This window comes from Agelaius phoeniceus, chromosome 2 (genome assembly GCF_051311805.1).
Source record: "Agelaius phoeniceus isolate bAgePho1 chromosome 2, bAgePho1.hap1, whole genome shotgun sequence".
NCBI lineage: Eukaryota > Metazoa > Chordata > Aves > Passeriformes > Icteridae > Agelaius > Agelaius phoeniceus.
Window position 1 is genome coordinate 5,969,363 of NC_135266.1, and position 20,012 is coordinate 5,989,374.

The 20,012-nt window shown below is 42.1% G+C and overlaps 1 protein-coding gene across 1 annotated transcript in view; it reads left to right on the plus strand.

Annotated features, from left to right (window-relative positions):
- Nucleotides 1–454: 454 nt before the first annotated feature.
- Nucleotides 455–20,012, plus strand: part of PDXK (pyridoxal kinase) — a 47,453-nt gene continuing 27,895 nt past the window's right edge. Inside the window, exons 1-2 of the mRNA XM_054653681.2 lie at nt 455–793; nt 19,739–19,793. Coding sequence (XP_054509656.1) covers nt 707–793; nt 19,739–19,793 — 142 coding nt within the window. The 5' untranslated portion in view covers nt 455–706. The remainder of the gene's footprint in view (nt 794–19,738; nt 19,794–20,012) is intronic.

Sequence of the window (20,012 nt, forward strand, 5' to 3'; positions counted from 1 at the left end):
GAGGGACCTCATTAATAGATATAAATATCTAAATGGGGGCTGTCAAAGCACGGACCAGGCCCCTTGGTGGTGCCCAGCAAGGGGACAGGAGGTGAGGGGCAGAAGTTCCACCTGAGCATGGGGAAGAACTTCACTGTGCAGTGACCGAGCACTGGGACAGACAGCCCAGACAGAGTACGGAATGTCCTTCACTGGACATATTCCAGAGCCATACGGTAACAACCCCGTGCCAGTGCTCTGGGCTGGCCCTGCTCGAGCAGGAGGCCGGACCTGGTGACCCAGCGCAGTCCCTTCCACCCCGCGCCGCCCGCAGTGCCGGGGCGCGGCGCTCGCCGCTCCCGCCGTGTCCGAGCCCGGGGCGGAGCGGGCCGGGCCCGGCGCTCAGCGCTCGGTGCGGTTGGCCCCGCCGGGCGGGGCGGCCGCGGGGAGCGTGACCGCGTGACGCCGGTGGGTGTGCGGAAGCGGGGGGGGAGCTGCCCGCGGGTGAGTGGGAGCCGTGTCCTCTCCACAGCCCCGGGCAGCGGGAGCGCCGGCAGGCGGCCATCGGGAGCCGGCCGGTGGCCGCCTCCCCGCCTGCCTCCGTGCGGCGGGGTGTGTGTGACAGGCAGGCAGGGCGAGCGCGTCACGCCGCCCGCGCTCCGCCCCCCGCTCCTGCTCCCGGCGCCGCCACCTCGGCCCGGCGCGGGCAGGCGCGTGCGGCGCAGCCATGGAGCCGGAGTGCCGGGTGCTTTCCATCCAGAGCCACGTCGTCCGCGGCTACGTGGGCAACAAGGCGGCCACCTTTCCCCTGCAGGTGAGCGGCCGCGGACCTGCTCCTCCTCCTCCTCCTCTCCCTCCGCCGCTGTTCCCTGCGGGCGGTGTGGCGGCAGCGCTGCCGGGCGAGCTCCGGTGCACAAGCGGCTCCTGCCAAGCCGGGGTAAGGGAAGGGCACGGCGGGGAGATGCCCGCACGGGCGCCCTTCCCGGCCGCCCCGCTGCCGGTGGCAGTGCCCGTCCCGGGGCTCCGCGCACCCCGCGGCCGCTGCGGCTGCGCCTCCCGCCGGCTCCGCGCCGCTCCCGTTAACGCAGCTCCTCCTGGGGCTGGGGCACGGCGGGCTGTGCCAGGGAGGCGAGCCGGGGGTGCTGCCCGCGGGTTTGCTCGCTGCCTGCTGGCTGAGGGCGGCTCCGCTGCCGCCAGCCCGCGCAGCCAGCCGGGACTCCTGCCGCTTCAGGCAGGGTCATCGCCGCGTCCCGTGCCGGGGACCCGGGGCAACGGTGTCCTTGTGCTGGCACCCAGCTAAACCCTGCCTGCCCTCGGGGGCGGTGGGGCTGGTGATCCCCCTGCCCGGATGGTCTGGGGAAGCCGTAGTGGGGTGTAGGGGCCACTTAATGCGTGTGCAAGGCAGGGCCAGAGGAGCTGCCCGACATGGCCCGGGGCTCGAGGGTGTAATTGGATCTTGGCCTTCGTGGCTGTCATGTGCTGCCTTCGGAGTTGTTTGCTTGGATCTCGCCGGTGCTGGGAAAACATCGGGCGGACCTTTGCACATCGCACCGTTGGCTCTCGTGGAGGGTCTGTGTCCTAAAGGGCTGATTTGGGGCCTGCCCATCGGGAGGTCTTTGTGCCTTTACAGGAGTGTCGGTGTGGAGCTCTCGAAGAGCCTCATTACCAGGGCGCGTTGTGTGTGACACTGGTTATCTTGGTGCGTGCTTACAAATGGTGTATCTCATTTGACTAGACAGGAGAGATGATGTACTCCGATAAATGATGCAAGTGAGATCAGGTCTGCAACAAGCCACTGTCACACCCCCATGTCACCATCCAGTTATAATGTAACCAAGACTCTTGAAAATTAATGTGTGGTGAAGGGTGATGTACGAGTGTAATCCGAGTATTGTGGAAAAATACGAGTATGAAGAGCTCCAGGCCAAAAAGGTGATCATGAACTGCAGGTCACCTGTCTTTCCTTTCCTAACAAAATGATCTCGAAATTGTGCTTCTCCCTTCAATTTCTGTGTAGCAGAAGAGAACACAGTAGTACTTATTCCAGAAATCTCCAGTCTCTTAAGCTGTTCTCTCTCTCCATTCTAATTCTCTGTCAAAGGTTTTCTTTACTTTTCTGTAGCTTAACTTTTCTGTGACAGGTGAGTTGTGTAACTTGGCAAATGGGTTCCTGGAGAGTGTTTTTAGTTCCTCAGCTATGATGGTATAAAATACTGCTGGAGTTAAAAAACCCCTGTTGTTGGTGTAGCTGGGTTTTGTTCAGGAGGCTGTTGCACTCACACTGTGTAATATTCCTCAGTGTATAGTGTAACAAGAAGTTTCTGGAGTGGGAGGAAAAGAAATTTACTTGGGGAGCAGCCAGACTCCTGCCACTGCTGGCTGCACTTGCGAATCCTATGTAGGCAGCCCTTAGTGAGGTTGTGCTTGTTGGAAAGTTACCTAAACCCTTGTTTTGCTAGAACATCAGATGGGGCAAGGTGCCCCAAAGTGTAACTTTGCTCTTCTTTATGAAGAGAATTACAAACCTGAGTCTTTCTCTTATATTGTTTTTATATAGCCATGAAAATGTTAACCTGTATCTGTTCCTGAGGATGGGTGCAAGTCTGGCATGCTTTTATTTCCCATTCTCTTTTTTTTACTTTAGTTTTCTGAACCAGTTAAGTGAGGCTCCCTTTGGAGATCATCTGTATTGAGTTAGCAAGGCAGAGTGTTTGTAGATATGTGTGTCTGTGTGCTTGTGAGGTCTGATGGGCTGAAATCCTGACACAACAGTTCAGGAATCTGCATTTGGACAGCAGCATCCAAATAGAAAACCTGGCATGGTTTCACCTGCTAGTTGCAGACTTATCCAAAAAACATCACTCATGTTTGCATGACCTGATCTTTGGTGGAAATCTGTGACATTACTATCAATAGCAATCTGCACAGAAGAAAAATTTTTAAGATGTTTTTTTAATCAGTTGGTTGCATTTTGTCAGGCTTCCATTAGAGTAAAAGCTAAAGTATTTAAAATGTAGGTATGTGGAAGGACTTCCTCTATGGAGTGTGTTGTAAATGCTTTCTGTATGGCAAACACAGCAAAACAGAGTTAGACCATGTATTAGACCTTTTATAATAATGGAAGTAATAGACCTAAGTGAGAAATATTAGAACTCTTTACATCATTTCAGGTTAAAATACATTTAAGTAGTTAGGCAGTCTAGATTAGCTAATAGGTCATAGAGGAAACGTGCACCTGGATTTGCCAGAGAGTGAACTGCCCTCAGCACTGCTTTGAATTCTGCCTTGTCAGGAGTTTAAATAGTTTCTACTTGCATGATCTTACTATCTCTTAAATTTTCTGAAAGTAGTTCTGAATTATTTTTAGAATAGTCTTAAGTTATTCCACAGGAATAACTTATAAGGAAGTGATACCAAAAGCTCAGAATTGGTCCAAGATGGTTCAGCAATGGTTCAGGATTGTCCAGCATTTAAGAGAGTAAGAGCAGAAGGGTGTACATTAGCTTGGGGAGTTGCCATTGGGAGTCAGTTAAGTTATTTTAAAAGACAAAAAAAGTTTCTAAGTTTCTAAATGTTTCTAATGTTGACTAAGATTTGTCATAGTTTTTCTTGTTATCACCATGGCATTCAACCTCACTTTTATCGTATGTGGTTTTGTCTTCCTTAGAGACAATCTCTTAGCTGTTAGTTTTGAATGTAATTTTATCTTGCCCTTCCTGCCCCACCTTTTAGGTAAGCAGAATGTGGCAATAAGTAAGGGGAGCAGAACTGCAAGTAGAGATTTACAGTTTTCCTCAAACCACTGAGGATCCAGAAGGACAAGGTGATTTCTCCTCTGCAGAGGTACCTCATTCTGACCAACAGGGAAACTTTGGTTGGCAGAGGAATTTAGGATTCACATACTGTACCCATCATAAAATCAGCTTTTGGGAATCAGTGTGTCAGTCTGTGTGCTAGTTCTTGCAGCCTCCATGAACTTCCAAGAAAGAGTTTTGAAAGTATAAGGAAGGGGCAGGAGAAAATCCCTGCCAGTTTTACCTGGGCACTGGACATTTGGTTGCCACTGGAATAGTTAATACCCCTGTCTGCAAGCCAAAAAATGTTGATCTCTGCTTATGTCTCAGTAGCAGTGATGGTTTGGAGTGGTGTTGTTTGTTTGTTTTGTCTGCCTAACACATAGAATTTGAGAAAATCGTGCCTCTGTTTTGAGCATTTAATTCCTGGCTTTCTTTTCTATCTGCTTACCTTGAAGAGAGAGCTAAAAGTTGAGACAAGCCCCATTAATTATTTGTATCTGGAGAATGAAATTGTCTGTCCTAAACTGTAGAAACATAAACAGTTTCTACAATACAGGATTAAATGGCCTTTTGAAATCTATTCAGTTATTTTATTTTCCTTTTAACCTTTTTCCTCCTGCTAAATGGAGATAGTTTTTCAGGTATTAAAAAGGACTGATAGTTCTCAGACCAGTTCTCAGTAATTCTCCTCTGTAAGTAAGTCTACATTTTTAGCTCCTTCTTAATTGTAGAAAAGATGGGAAAACAACTTTGGTCAGAACAGGTGGTAATTTTTTTGATATTTATGGATAGTCTTGAACTGTCTTGTCCAGTATGTGCTGAGACCAAAACCAGTATCAGTAGATCTTTGCTAACTATCTACATGGCAAAAAAGTTTAAGACTTTTTTTCATTTATTTTGCTGAAAAGTATAGTCAAATGACTTAAGGATTGTGTAGAAAGATAAGTGCATCTCTTATTTCAGATGACTCTTTTTCTTTTTCAAACCCTGCTATTGTGTTAATAGTATGAGTCAGAAGAAGGATGAATCAATGAAAAGTCTTTACAGAGTAACAATAAGAAATGTTCTTGCTGGGTAGCCCTTTGTTACAGATCAAAGGCTGAAAAAACCTAAAACTTAAACAAAAAATAAATACAAAGATGAAAGAATGCATCTGATCTTTGTAATACCCAAAGATGGTCCTAAATTGCATATCTGAAACAACAATTACTGCTCTAGAACCATACTTCAAATGAAGCTTGTGGAAGCATGCTTTTTTCCCCCTGACTTTGGTCTTTTAATAAAAGACCAAATAAGGGGGGAATGAATTAAAAAAAAACCCCAACAACCCAAGACATAAAAAATTGTCAACCCCTCTGGGAAGGCTTGTTCAAAGCTGTGTAAAGAGCGTTTGCTTCTTATGTGGATGTCAGCACAAGTAGCCACAAAACTCAGGTGAATACCTTGCACAAGGTGAGGCCCCGAAAAAGACTTGTAATCCAAAAAGTCCAGAGAAGGTGGCTCCCCCAACCTGGCAGCGTGGATTTCTGGGGAGAGGCTTTACCAGACCTTTTCAGAAGTGCTTTTCCAGATGAACTCAGCTCAGATGCACTTGGGAGAACTTAAAACCTCTCAGAAGATTGTAGGAGATGGACTTTCCACCTGCATGGTAAACTGGGAGGGAAAGTGAGTGGGAGGGGATAAAGTGTCACATTCATATTTTCTGAAAAATCCCTTCACCCAGGATTTTTCTCCTGGGAAGCTGAGAAGCCTCAGAGAAAAAGGAAAACAATAATTATCTGATTTGCTTCTCCTGTGTTTTGCTGCACTGGAATGTGGTTGGAGATTGTTTACCCACAGGTGATTGTTTCATTGGGTTTCTGTGAATTATTTTGACTTATTGGCCAGTCAGGGCCAAGCTGTGTCAGGGCTCTGGAGAGACTCATGAGTTTTCATTATTATCTTTTTAGCCTTCTGTCTGTATCCTTTCTGTATTCTTTAGTATAGTTTAGTATAGTATTCTTTAATATAGTATAATAAAATAATAAATTCGTCTTCTGAGAAGATGGAGTCAGATTCATCATTCCTTCCTGCCATGGGGCACCCTGCAAATACAATAGATAAGAAAGTAGATTATTACTCAAAAGACAGCCACAAACAACAAGAAAGGGTGTCTGTGTCTCTTTCAGCTCCTAACATTGCTTTGAGATAGACTAGACTGAGGCTGCTGGGGTCTCACTTTTACCTAACAGTAGGAGTTTATGTTTGTGCACAGCTCTAAACAAAAAGACCTCAATTTTCTCTTTGAACTCCGAATGCAATCTTTTCAGCTACTAATGCAAAATAATCAGCTTGAAAAATTAGAGTAATTTCAACCTGCCTAAAAGAAGTGCAGCTGGGGCTGCAGATGTGCTGTGGACTCTGAAGGGCTGGGCAGAGCCTCTAATGAGCAGAGAGTGGCACTGACTGAACCATCCTCATCCAGGCTCAGCTCTGTGTGGCTCTGGGGTTTCTGACTGTTCCTGCAAGCCCCTCAGTGGTGGCAGCTTGTTAAATAAGCCTTTGTCATGAAAATGCAGCCATGAAAATACAGAAATGCTGAGGGATGTCCTCACAGGCTGATTGTATAACCCAGCTGTAAAGCTGCAAAAAGCATTTTAAGATATGTTTCAAGTTAATGTGCAGTGTGTGTATGCGGCCTGGTGACTAGTTGGCATTTTAAATTTTTCAAAAAGATGGTGGTAAATATTTGCAATGGTTGATGATTCTGATAATTTGCTGACTTTTTCATAGTAAATTGGGGAAGTTTGAGTCATGCAGATGCATATGCTGGTGTTTGACACAAGAGTTACACTGGAGTCTGTGTAGTGATGTGTAGTTAACAAATAGTTTTTGACAGAAATGTAATCTTTTCATCTGTCTCAACACAGCAAAGGGAAAAGATGAAGGAGGATCCCATTTGGTGCCTACAAGTACATACAAATATTTGACTTGAGAGGAAGCAAAAATACTTTACCCTGATTCACCCACTGTCTTTGGAAAAAAAAATTGAGCTGTCAAGAAATTGCAAATCTTATTAAAAGACTGGAAAACCTTGCCTAGAGGTGGATTTGCACTGTTTGTGTGGGGAGTATAATGTACTCAGAGACTCAGCAGCAAGTGTTTACTTGCTTAAGGCATTTTTATATTAGGAATGGCCTTATTTTCTGTCTTTAAGTCTTAGAGGTTTGTTTTGTTAAAATTTTTTTAGTATTTGATGTCTTATTTCTGCTCCAAATTAAATCTCCAGATGGGAGAATATTTTTTTTGTGTATTAACAAACAGGGACAGATAACAGAGGGAGGGTGATCAGGTTTCTGGAGAAAGAAAAAAAGCTTCAACTTAAAATCATATTAAAATGTATGGAAATGTATTAAAAACAAAAGTATAGTTTGAAATAATAAAATGAATCTTTAATTATATATATATATATACACAAAATGTACAAAGGTACACTTGAGAAAAACAGGAGACATACAAAGTTACTGATAGCTCTCTAAAATATTATTTTAAGTAAATTGTTGTCTTTTACTATTCACTTTTTCTGTTTATATCCAAAAAATGATGGTCACTTTTCCTTGAAAATCAAATTTAGTCATTTTAGGTAAGGGATACAGCATTATCCATGGCTGACTGAACACATACCAGGCAGGTATTTTTAGCTTTTTTAGGCTGAACGGATGCAAGTGGAAGTTCCACTTCAGTTGCTCGTGTTGTATGGAAAACAGGCTGGAGCTGGTGAGGCAAGGTTAATGTGAGGAGCTGGACATTGGTCTTGGGACATAAAATGTCCATTCTTCTGAAATTACTATATGCACCAGAGTGTTCAGCTGCACAGTAATAGGTACAGAGGAGAAAAAAAATATATGTATGATGAGCCTAATGTTTGAAACATGCCAGGAAGGTCTGTGCTGATGGATAATATGAGCCCCAGGAGAAGCCAGACTAGTTCATCAGCTTGTGGCTTGGCAGCAGTGGGGTGACTTATCATAGCTAAAAAAATATTGCTGTGCTGAACTACCTGAAATTTTTCAAGCCTTTGTTCAGGACTCGTATTTGTTCCTGTTAATTCATCCATGACACCTCCCAGCTCCATTCCCTTAACATCTGGAGCAATTATCCACAGAGCAGGAGAGAGAACTGAGATACCAAAACCTCTTCTGTGGTTCATTTAAAAGCAAAACAAACTTCTCTTCACCCTCTGTCATCCTTTGTAAATTTTAAGCATATGGAGTAGTTTGGGCTGAGTAGAAATCCTTGCATGGTGATTTAATTTTGCTGTCTTGGGAATGCAAATCACCTCTTCCCAGCTGCATGTGTGGGATTGAGGAGGTGCTGGAGCACACACTGGAAAATGGAAAGTCCCTCCCCTGTGGCAAAACAAAAACAAAAGCTGGAGGGCTGCTTCCTGATCTGTGGGTGCAGTCACTCCCAAAACCAGCAGCAAATGATTTTCCTGACCTGCAGAACTCTCCCAGTCTGGCCACAGCCCTTCCCCTTCTCCCTGCTGTGGGATCCACTCATGTTTTGTCTCTCAGAAGAGGATCTGCATGGAAATCTCCAGCCAGGATGGCACAGCCATCAATGACTTTAATAAGCTGAAGGAAGGAATCCATGACAGCCTGCAAGGACAGTGCTCATTGGAAACCTCCAGAAATGTTGGTCTGTCCTGCAATATCAGAATACAGCAACAGTTTTTCTCTTACCTAATTTAGCAGATTGCTAGCCAATAAAGCCAAGAGTGTTATCTTTCATACTCCCCTTATTTCTAACACTAAGTAATTTGGGTTTTTTTTCCCTAAATTTTACCATGTTTCTTTATAGCTGCTCAGCATGGTAATTGTGTCTCCATCTTCTCAGAGAAGAAAGAAAAAGAAGATGAGTTACAGCAGAAAAAAATAGTTGGCTAAATTCTCAAAATTTAGTACTGTTTTGCAGAATTGTACACTGGAGGTTATGGTCATGTATTTAGTGAGGTTTGGCCTAAATATAGAAAAAATAAATATATCTATTTTACCAATCTGTGTACCTTACAAACCTGTGTATTTTATTACTTTTTTTGGATGGTGAGTACTACTGCTCAAGGTTACACTGAAGGAAAACTCTTTTTCCATCCATCTTCACTGTGGTTACTCTCATTTTTCTGGCAGGATACAGCCCCTGGCTCACATGGGTGAGCACCACACTACCTGTGAGAAGCCATCAACACAACTCTGAGCATTTAACAAAAATGAAAGCATAAGTTTTTAAAAAAACAGCTGTTTTGTTCTCATTGTGGTTAATGGAAGTAACATTGTGCCTCTGCCTATTCATACAACAACCAAACAAACCCATGGCAAGCTGATGTTTAAATTTGAGAAGTTTTATATTGTCACCTGTCCTCTAGGGTACTAAAATCTGCTGGTTTCAGTAGAGAAGCCAGATTGAGAAATGCTGCCAGCTGGTCCTTCCACCTGCACTATTTTGTGTCCACTTCAGTGCTCCAAGGAAAGTCATTTTGTGAGGCCATGTGGTAAACTGCTCTGAGAAGCCACCCAGGTTATAAATGACTTGGCAAAAATGGAAAAGAAGAAAGTGAGGGTTTATTTTGTGAGCCAATTTCCTGATCCAGTTCCTAAACACAGCCCCACAGAAAAGCTCTTTTGGCACAGCTGAGGTGCCAGGGCAAGAGCAAGCCCCAGGCTCCTGCACCTGGTGTCTGCTGAAGGAAATATTTTCTAGAATGTTCTTCTCTAAGATATCTGCTTGTTTTGAAGGAAGTGGTGAGACATCCTCTTTCTACTGGCTTCATTCTTCCTGTTTGTAGCCTTGGTCTGATCTTCACATGATGTGGCACCTGTGAGCTGTTTCCTGTTCTGTTTCTTCAAGTATCTCTTACCGTGCAATTTAATGTCTAAACCTTTGGTAGGAGAGTGGGATCCATTCATAGTCTACCTAAGGAGTCCACAGAAAGAATGTGCTGGATAAAACAAATCTCCCTTGTAGGATAACTCCACCTCAGATGTACAAAATGTGCTTGCCCACACCTTGCTAATGGCCTGCTGATTAGGGACCTGGCTAGCCAAAATATGAACAGCAGGACTAAAAATACAGTGAAAAATCAGAGGAAAAGAATGTGCTGTGGGATCCTCCTCCACCATTTCATTCACAAAACTAAAAGAGATAATTCCCACGCCTGTTGAACCTATTGCTGCTGTCTGTGTCTGCCTCTCCTTATCAGTGTTTGCAAACCTCCTCGTGTAGCACTGCAGGATTCCAGCTGGCAGGAGTTTGCAGTGACAGTATGGTGTTTTTGTCAAATTACATCCAAGTGTAGTAGGAAGCAGCATGAAGATGATGAATCTGAAATCTGCAGTGAACCTACTTCTCCATCTGAAATCAGCATCTGAAGTCATTGCTTGACAGTAAATAATGTGTTTCTTGGGTGGAAGGCAGGCAGAGACCCCCAGCATCACCTTGTTCTGCTATTTTTATGTTTGTCCTTTAGTGGGAAGGACAAAGAGGAAAACAGCAGCAGAAACAAGTTGTTTTCTTGTCTTTCATTTGCCTTAACCTTTATAAATGGGTGTCTTGCAGGTCCATCACTTAATACCACTCCAGATGGCAGCAATGGCCTCCTGCCCATAGAAAGGTCAACAGAGCAGCTCTGCCACAAATCTTTTGACCCTGCAGTCAAATCTCAATCCCAAACTAGAGCTGTTGTGATGCAGGGAGTAGTGCTGAGGAGGGTGTGTGTCTTGCAGGCACAAGAGGCTGTTTGTCTGAGTAGCCTATGGAAATGGTCATGATGTAGAACAAGGAATTTCTTAGTGCTGAATAAAATGGTTGAGGGGAACTTTGATAAAGGGATTTATTTTATGTCATCTGAGTATCTTGCATTGAGCAGTTAGTAGTGCATGCCAATCAGTCTGTCCAGGTGCAAAGAAAAATTAGTGACATTGTGGTATTTGCTCTGAAGTGTTCCTGTGGCTCCAAGACTTCTTTGGAAAAGCATCTTCAAGGCATTACTGGATAATCTTTAATTTGGCCTAATTATCATTCAGATTGCACTTGCACTGCAAGCCTTTTCAGAAAAATCAAGGAATTATTTGAGAACAGATTCACTGCAGTCTCAGGCTGTTCTAGTCTTTTCTGTTCGGTTGGTCATGATATTACAGCTGGATCAGCCCATCAGCAAATTCTCAGTGAGTACCAATTTTGCCAGAGCACTGTGACAAAAATTGTAGTCTGCTCTGGCAGAAGAGAGAGGATTTGTTTTTTGCTCCAGTCTTTGCAATGTCCTCTGTGGTGTCCAGTGCTGAAGTCAGCTTATAAATCCTGAAAATGGATATGCAGCTGATCAAAGGTAAAAAAGGGGTGTCACTGCAGACACAAGCCCTGTTCCACTGCCCAACCATCCTCTGGGGTTAGAATCTTTTCCTATATCCCACCTAAACCTGCCCTGACACAATTTCAGGCCATTTTCTTGAGTCCTGTCACTGTCACCACAGAGCAGAGATCAGTGCCTGCCCCTCCTCTGCCCCCACTGAGGTCTCCCCTCAGTCTCCCCCAGCCTGAACAACCCCAGAACCTTCAGATGCTCCTCACAAGGCTCTCCCTCCAGACCTTTCACCATCCTCATAGCCCTCCTTTGGATGCTCTCTAATAGCTTAATATCCTTCTTCCATTATGGTGCATTTTTCTCAAGGTCATCTAGTGTATATTTTTACTGTCTGTTTGTAATTGTCTGTTTCTAACCTCAGAATCTGGTCTGTTCATAAATCACCAATAATATGTCCAGCATCCCTGTCCCCAGTTTATTTGCTCTAATATTTTTATCTTGGCACAATATCCCCAATATCCTAATGATTTTTCTTTGCAGTGCCTTGTCAAATACTGCATAAAAATATAACTGCATTATAAGTACAGAATTCTCTTTAGATACTTGGTGTGCCTTATTAAAAGCTCAGAGAAAAAAAAAGAAAAAAAGCTTTTGGGTTAGTCAATAGCAGTTTCAGTTCAGTTTATCAGCCCACGCCAGCAATTATTCCTGTTCACTAATTGTCAGGACATGCCTTTTCTTTTTCCCAAGTTCCTATTTCTCAAACTGAATTAATGTTTTTACTTTTCTGCAGCCAGTACAATGTATGTTTTTTTGGTTCAGCAGCAAATGGAAGGAGATGCAATTAAGTGAAAGAGCTGGCACATAGTGAGAGGCACAAGCTACAACTGGGAATTTTTTCTTTTTCTCCCACTCCAAATCAGTTTGATTACAGAAATTCAGCCTTTAAAAACACGTTTCTATGCCATCTCCAGAGGAATACAGTGCAGCAATGATGTTCACTGGATCTGCAGTGATTGCTGTGTGAGATGAAGTTCCAAACTGTAGGATATTAATGCAAACAGCTTGTAATACAATGGATACATAGAGCAATTCATGGTCTGACACAGAGGCTTTCTTATTGCAAAGTATTGCTGCCATTATTTGGCAAAAAACACCCCAAACCACAATTACCTTGTTTGACAGAGTAATTTTAACAGTGGTAGTAAAGTTCATTCTGGTAATGTCTTTCAATTAAGATTGGGTTTAATATATATAAAAAATTGGAAGGAATAGAATGGATTTGGTTGATGTGATACAGTATTTTTTTTACACAAATTCCTAGCTAATTCAGTTTGTGAACTGTACACATGCTCTGCTAAAAGTCAGTGATTTGGAGTCTTACCACAAGATTTCTTGAAAATTCCTAATAAACTGTGTCTAGTTAAATCTTGGTAACCCCTTTGGCTTATGTACATCTTTGTGCTATAAAGATTTGTCCTTTGACTGATGCCACAGTTGGGATAAACCTCACAGGCTGTTAATAAAACAGTTGGGGTGGGGGGAAATTTTTGTATTTTGTGTATTTGTATATATTAGAGATGTGAGATTTGCCCTTAAGTATTCCCTTGTTTTTTAAAATGCTGCTCTGTGTTTTAAATGATATAAATCAAGGTACTTCCCAGTGCTTGGAAAGTTTGGCTGGCTTTGAAGCTGACTTTTTTTTTCTTTCTGTAGAGCTCCATGGCTTGTCATATGCTGCCATTAATTTTTGAAAATTAGAGGCAACTTCACAGTGTGGTGATTAGAGGACTGGATCATCTCTCTTACAAGGACAGGCTGAGGGAGCTGGGTGGTTTTGGCTCATTTGATGATGTGTACTTTACTTCCTCTTGCTTTTTTTTAGTATTTACTCCTATTGTGGTCTAACTCATCAGTTTGTTACCGTTTGTTGGCACAAAGGGTGGGACATGCCTGGCTTGGATGTTTCATCATTTGAATATTAATTAGAAGAAGAGTCCATAAAAGTTTTACTTGCAAAGTAAAAAGTTTTGCAAAGTTTACTTTGCAAAAGTTTTGCAAAGTTTTATTTTTTCCATAAAAGTTTTACTTGCAAAAAAAGTATCCTGCTGCAAAGCAGAGGAGTTGAGGTGCAAGGAATTTAAGTGTTATAATTGGAGGAATTTAAGTGTTATAATTTAAGGAATTTAAGTATAATACAAGGCTCTATTTATTATGGGGACAACTGGATGCATGTAAGTCAAATCCTCCTTTCTTTCACCAGTGGAGTCTCAAAGGTTCTCTTCTCCTGATCAGTAGAACCTTGTTCCTTCTTACCTTTTAACCATTTTTCTGTGCCCTTTTCCTGTCAAACTGTGTTTCCCTTAGAGATAAACTCATCTTGTAGAGTTGTGAGATTTTTACCTGTGGCACATCTGTAGCTCAGATAATAAAAAACCCAAGATGCCTTGTGTTCACAGTAGAAGAATTTGCATGAATGACTGGCTGAGCTTGATTTACAACTTCAGCTACTTTTGTTTTGTTTGGGGACTTAACTGAGAAGATTGGTTTGGGTGTGTTCTGGTATGGTAAAGCAAATGTTTTCCAAAATTAAGAACTTTGAAGGACCTGAAGATTTTGGATGGAGGTCTTGACTTCATTCCATTGCATGAAATGTAGATAGCAAACTGTGACCATGTATCAGGAACGTAAATGCTATGGAAGAAACACGTGTGCAGGTCTACACAGGGTGGTTTTAAACAAACTTTGGCTTTTTTCTTTTCTTACACTGTTTTGTTTTTTTTCCCCCCTCTGCTTTTTCCTCATTCCAGATTTCTCCTCTTGAGCTGCATTACTGCTTCATGGTTTTAATTTCAAACCTGAAAATGAAATACCACTGGAGGCACAAAGCAAGTGCCCTAAGAGGGCAATATATACCAGTCATGTTGCAGAGCAGAGAGGTGGTTTTAATTGAATTTCATTCTTGCAGAACTAGGTCATTGTTCTCTAAGGTTGTTTAAATTAAGTACAAACTAAAGCATTCTAGTTAAATTGGTCCACTGGTCATTTAACAGCAAAGGATGTATTATTTTTACTGTCAAAGCTGGCATAGTTAATAGTGTAAGCATAGAGTACCCCTGGGCTTTATCCTTAGAGCCAGAACTTTATGTTGGGGAGCTGGTGGTGGTGGTATTTGTGTGATTTTACACATGGAGCTCTACAATGGATAAAACTGAGGTTATTGTAGGTAATTGTGTCACTGATGAGGGGGTGACCCAAAGCTTGGGCAGCCCAAAGTTCAGCCCAGGCTGCTCAGGGTTTAGAATCACAGAATTTCTAGGTTGGAAGAGACCTTTAAGATCATCAAGTCCAACCCATGTTCCAACACCTCAACTAGGTCACTTTATCCCCCTTGGGTCTTGAAAACCTCCAGTGACAGCAACTCCCAGAGCATCTCAGCCCCCTCTAAGCCCCCTTTCTCTGAGTATGTACATATAATGCATTGGAAATTGGGAAATATTTTTGTTGTGTTTTTTCTAATGTTTAGTACCCTGGAAACCACTAAATCTTAGTTCAGTTCAGATGTTTCTGCCATTGAAGTGACAGTTTTTCTCACACACTTAGGAGATATATTTCTCTCTTAAAAAAGTACTTTTTACTCCCCAAACTGCATACAAACAATGAAAAAAGGAGAATTTCCTGAGTATTACAAAGTGTGTGACATGGGAAATATGCCTTTTTCCCCTGCAGGAACATAGTAAAGCTGCAATACAAAATAAAACAGAAGCAGTTCAGTAACAGCTTTTCACGTTTCTCAGAGTAAATAAAATTATTAAATGAGAAATTATATTAATATTTACTCTGAGGCAGAGCTAATCTTTGAAGTTAACAGTTTTCTGACTCAAGTGGTGTTAATAATCAGATCCCAAATAGGATTAGGAGGTAGAAATGAGTACCTTTATTTGTCTCCAGGCCATTGGTACACAATGTAGATTACACAGATATAAACATAAAGGTTGGCAATCATTAAAACTGAATTTCAGATGTTGCATTTGCTTCAGAATCTTCCTGCTCGTTTCTCTGTTGCTACACTCAAAATTTTCCATACTGAGAAATGGTTTTCTTCCTGTTTTTCAGCCTCCCTTTTAACATAACAACTGAGGCTCTCCTCTGGACTGTATGTTTGTAATATTTGATTTCCAACAGTCTTGGGCAATGGTTTCTCGTGGTGATGAAGTAACACATTTTAGTGTTGATGTGGTTGAAATGTTTTCTGGAAGGAATGGGAAGAGAAAGTGTAAATTTTAAACCAAGCTGAAATTAGCACAGTGGCAAAGTCCAAAGGGTTGCATGATTGGAGTGAACCATAACTGAGATCCAGCTGTTTATGTAATTTACCCAATTCAAGACATTTTCTGTCTGTCTGGGCCTTTAGGTTGCTCCACTAGAGAAACAACTGGTATCTCTTGTAAAATTTTAATCCTGAGGGAGACCCATTTCTTGGCTTTTCATTTCGAGCATAATGGCTGGATACAAGTTCAAATTACTTCTGTGCTTTTAGGGAAACCAGGCTGTCTGTCCTCTTTTCCAAAAGAGCCAACACCTTTAGAGGCTGTCCATGTATTTTGAAGTCTCTTCCTTTCTTGTGTGTTGATTTTTCCCTTGAGTATTTGTTGTTTTTAAAGGTGCTTTTGGGTGGTTCTCTAGACCACATCCCTGCCCTGGTCCCGCTTTCTCTTTGCAGGGCTGGGAAAGCACTTGGGGGAAGAGCTGGATGAGATTTGTTCCTTCCCTTCAGTTTCCTGTGATGAAGAACTCAGCTGAATTTGATGTCATGCACAATGTGCTTTGTGCTGATTGTTTCTTCTCATGTGTTCTGCTCTGCTGTGTGTACTTGGATTTATTTAGTCTTGCAAATATTTTTCTGAAATGTGTTACTCAGATCTGCCAGCCAAACCTTCCAAGCACAGAACTCCTCCAGTTTTAATGTTTTGTGATTTAATTTTAGAAGTATAACAGTTCTGCCTCTTTCATTTGAAGATACTTGAAAAATACATTGAATTTGCCCATTTTCCTTTAAGATTTCAGTTGCAAATATCACTGTATGATGTGATCCAAGCAACTATGGTTTGGGTCTTAGGAAGAACAACATTTGACACGTGCTTGGACTGCAGGCTGAGAGATTTAGGATGGACTCAGTTGGAAAAACATTTATCATCCTTACCCACACTGGCTCTGGGTTTGGATTTGCCCAAGGTTTCCTGTTCTGTGAGCAACTGATACTTACAGAGGGTGACAGCAGAGTGTGGAAATCTGGAACTGTCCTCTCCTGGAGAGCCTTTAGGAGAGCAGATCATCCAGGTCAGGGGATGTGTGGGATCAAACAGGACTTGTTCTGCCACAGGCAAACTCCAAGTTGGGTGAGTCCTTCAGTTTATTTACACAGAGGTACAGGGAACACATGTGTGCGTACACAAGCAAGAAATTTTATATATTGAGTTTAGTTCTGTTTTGAATTTTTACTTTCTGGTAGTTTTCTGAAGAAAAGGTTTATTCTTACTGGTTTATTGCAGTAGGAAAATTGTTATATCCCACTAAATAGATATTTTCGGGTCATAGTTGCTACTTCTGTGTGCAGATATGATAGATTGACTCTTTTTTTTTAGTATGATTTGTCTCATTCAATTCATTTGCTCTGATCTCAGTTTTCAAGGTCTGTACATACAAAAATAATGTATTTCTAATTAGTTAATTTTCACTTTATATTTACTTAACCTCTGGTTTGAGCAGAAATTTTTAATTAATTAAAAAACCTCTCAAAGCCAGTGCTTTTAGTTAGGTTTGCACAAGGAATTAAAAGTGTGACTATGTATTAAAAAGGATTAACAAGATATCTTTGGAACAAAATTCCCTTAGTAAGCAAGGAAAGTGTTCATCATTCAGAGCATCAGAAGCTGTCTGTGATGTCCTTCAGGTGTGAAGGATGATAGTCACTAACAATGGTTTTTAACTGTTGGTTGGAGGAAGAAAACAACACTTCCTTATCTACTAGAAACTATCAAGTTGTTAAAATGAATTATGCAAACCAAAATAAAGACATATTTTTTTCTCTAGTCCTAGAAGAGATTATTGCTGTGAAAAGCTGCTTTTATCACCTCAGTCCTGTTTTCAGGTTGTCTTCTGGTGACTAAATTCTGTAGGACTTTTAAATGCAGTTTGCCTTGGAAACAAACACAACTTGGCTTAACATGGCTTCAGCATTCTTTTTGATTATTCTGCTACTAATGCTAAGCCTAGGCCTTAGCAAGCACCTTTATAAAAGGAAATGCTTTGGAGTAACTGTGAGTTGAGGGTTGAATCAGGTTTCACAATTAGGTGTGTTAGATTTCAGTCATACATGGTTATTGAAAACAAAACTTTGGAGGAAACTGGAAACTGTGACAGAGTAGACTAATACCAGTAAGTGATTTTTATTGAGACCCTGAAAGGTTTTATTTAGCCTGTTTTAGACTGATGAGAAAAGTGAGAATGTTAAGGTCCCTTGCAGAATTTGAGCTGTCTGTGGCTTTTCATCCACTCTCCAAAGCACTTTATTTAATGTTTTACCAAGTGTACAGCCAAGCTAACCTGGCACCTGACTATCTCCAAGAGATGTGGCTTCCCTTGCACTTTTCCATCTTTTGGTTAAAGCAGATTAACTGGCCAAAACAAACCAAAAATCCCTAATCCTGTGGAAAACCTGGCTGAGAAATCAGATGATGACTGGTGCTGGGGAAGACACAAAAGAAGAACTGCTCATTTTGCTGGCCATCATCTGGGACATCTGAGTGTTGTAGAACTGCCCTGCGTGCCACAGTGCCTGCTCTCCTTCCCTAAACCTGATTAGTCAGTAAATCACTGCCAGTGTGTTCTGTAGTCTTAGGGTTTAAGTAGTTGGAGAGACATGATCTGAATACTGCAGAGAAAATGAATTAATTCACAGTTATTGCCAAGATACTTTGAGGAAGTAACAATTTAGGTCTGTTCATTGCAGGGAGAGGAATTGATTATGGGGTGATAATCTGGTTAGAGGCCATGTTCCCATTTATTTGCTTGAAGAGCATGTCCAGACATCAAGGTTAAGGTCATAACAGTGTTGTCAGTTCCCAACTGTTCAGCTCCTGGAACTTTAAAATAAAATCCACCCAGGTGAAACAAGAGCCTGGGGGGAGCATAGGTGCTGAGCTTAATTTGAACCTGGTCAGGTTGAGGTATTCTGAGGTATTCCACCATTCTGTGTACCACTAATCCAAAATTACTTTGCTTTCTGGTGAGGAAGGAACAGCAACCTTTATTAACTATTGAAATAAGAGATTTATTCTAAGAACACCTGTGTGGATGTGAGCTGTGAAACAACAGAAGAGTAGCACCTGCAGGCAGGAGGAACAACCTGCCACAGCACGGAGCTTCATCATTCAGCTATTGGAATGAAGGGCTTATCCCAGGGAAGGTACAGGCACAGGGAAAGCCTGATGTCTGGCACCAGGCACCCAGAAGGGTTTTAATCTGTGAGCAGGAGTTGCCTTCACGACAAAAAAAGGGAGAGGCGTGAGTCTGCCTGGAAAACGTGACTGGAAAAGCTTGGTTTGCTCACTCCCCCCTCCCAGCAAATTGCCTGCAAGAGGATCATGCACAGTGGTGCATCATTCCTGTTATCTCCCAGTGTGACTCACTGAGCCATACATAGCAGCACTTCTTTGGAGGAGGTTTCTTACTCAGAGCAAGCTGGATGTGGAAACAAAGACTCGGCTGTCAGACTGTTAATGTCACTTTTGCATTAGAATTCCTTGCCGTGACACACGAAAATGTCTAAAAATGGCTTGGCTAGCAGTGCCTGTCTGTATTAAACAGGTATTGTCAGGTTAAAAATCCTCATTCGTTTTCTCCTGATTAGATGCTCTTATTTTCATATTATTTATATATTTTTGGGCGACAAGAATATTTGTTGATTGCACTAGGAGATTATTGGGTATTTCAGTGTTTGAATTGCTGGTAATGAAATGTAGCAGGTGGCTTTCAGAGCATGCTTTAGGTTTTTTTTAATTCTGTATTTGTTTCTCCCTTGTATTGCCCAATCATACCCCAAATTAATTCTCTGTGACCTCTTTCTTTTCTCTTTTAGTTGCAAAGGAACTGGTTGTGACATCCAAGTATGGCTTGTAATATTGATCCCTTTTAAGATCCCTCTGTCCTCCTTTTAGAAAAATTGGTTTTCTGGAATGCCACCAGCATCATCCCTCCATATTGTGCATTAATTTAGTACCTTGTACTTCTTTTCTTGCCAAGAATTACCAGCCAAGACTTTCTTCAAGGTTTCAGTGCTTGCTGCTGGAGCAGCCTCTCTGGCCTTATCCCCAGATGAACTCCAGCCTGAGCATCCTGAGTTGTGTTTTTCTGGTGCTGCTGCCAGTGGCATTTTTGTTCCCTGTTTGTTGCTGTAGTAGAGCACTGTGCTCTTTGTTTATGTTGCATGTTTGTTGACTCAGCTCCCAAGATTTTTAAGTATGCACTGGAAATCCAGGAGTTCTTCCCCGTGTTTTGTGATGTGGGTAATGTATTAACAAAGTTGTGTTGGTAAAATAAATATTCCTGTGTTCTGTTACAGGTTTTGGGATTTGAAGTTGACACGGTGAACTCTGTCCAGTTTTCAAACCACACAGGTAAAATTTTACAGATCTACTCCACAGTCCCTGAACTCACTCAGCATGGGACTCACCTCATCCCATGGCAGTGGAAGGACATTGGTCTTATGTAAAGATATAAACTCTTTGGGAGCCATAAACCAGTTAAAGAGGACATTGGTCTTATGTTTTCACTGACATTTTCATGATAGAGGATGGAAATGCAATTTTCATGTTTTCATTCAAGTCTCTCAGAAG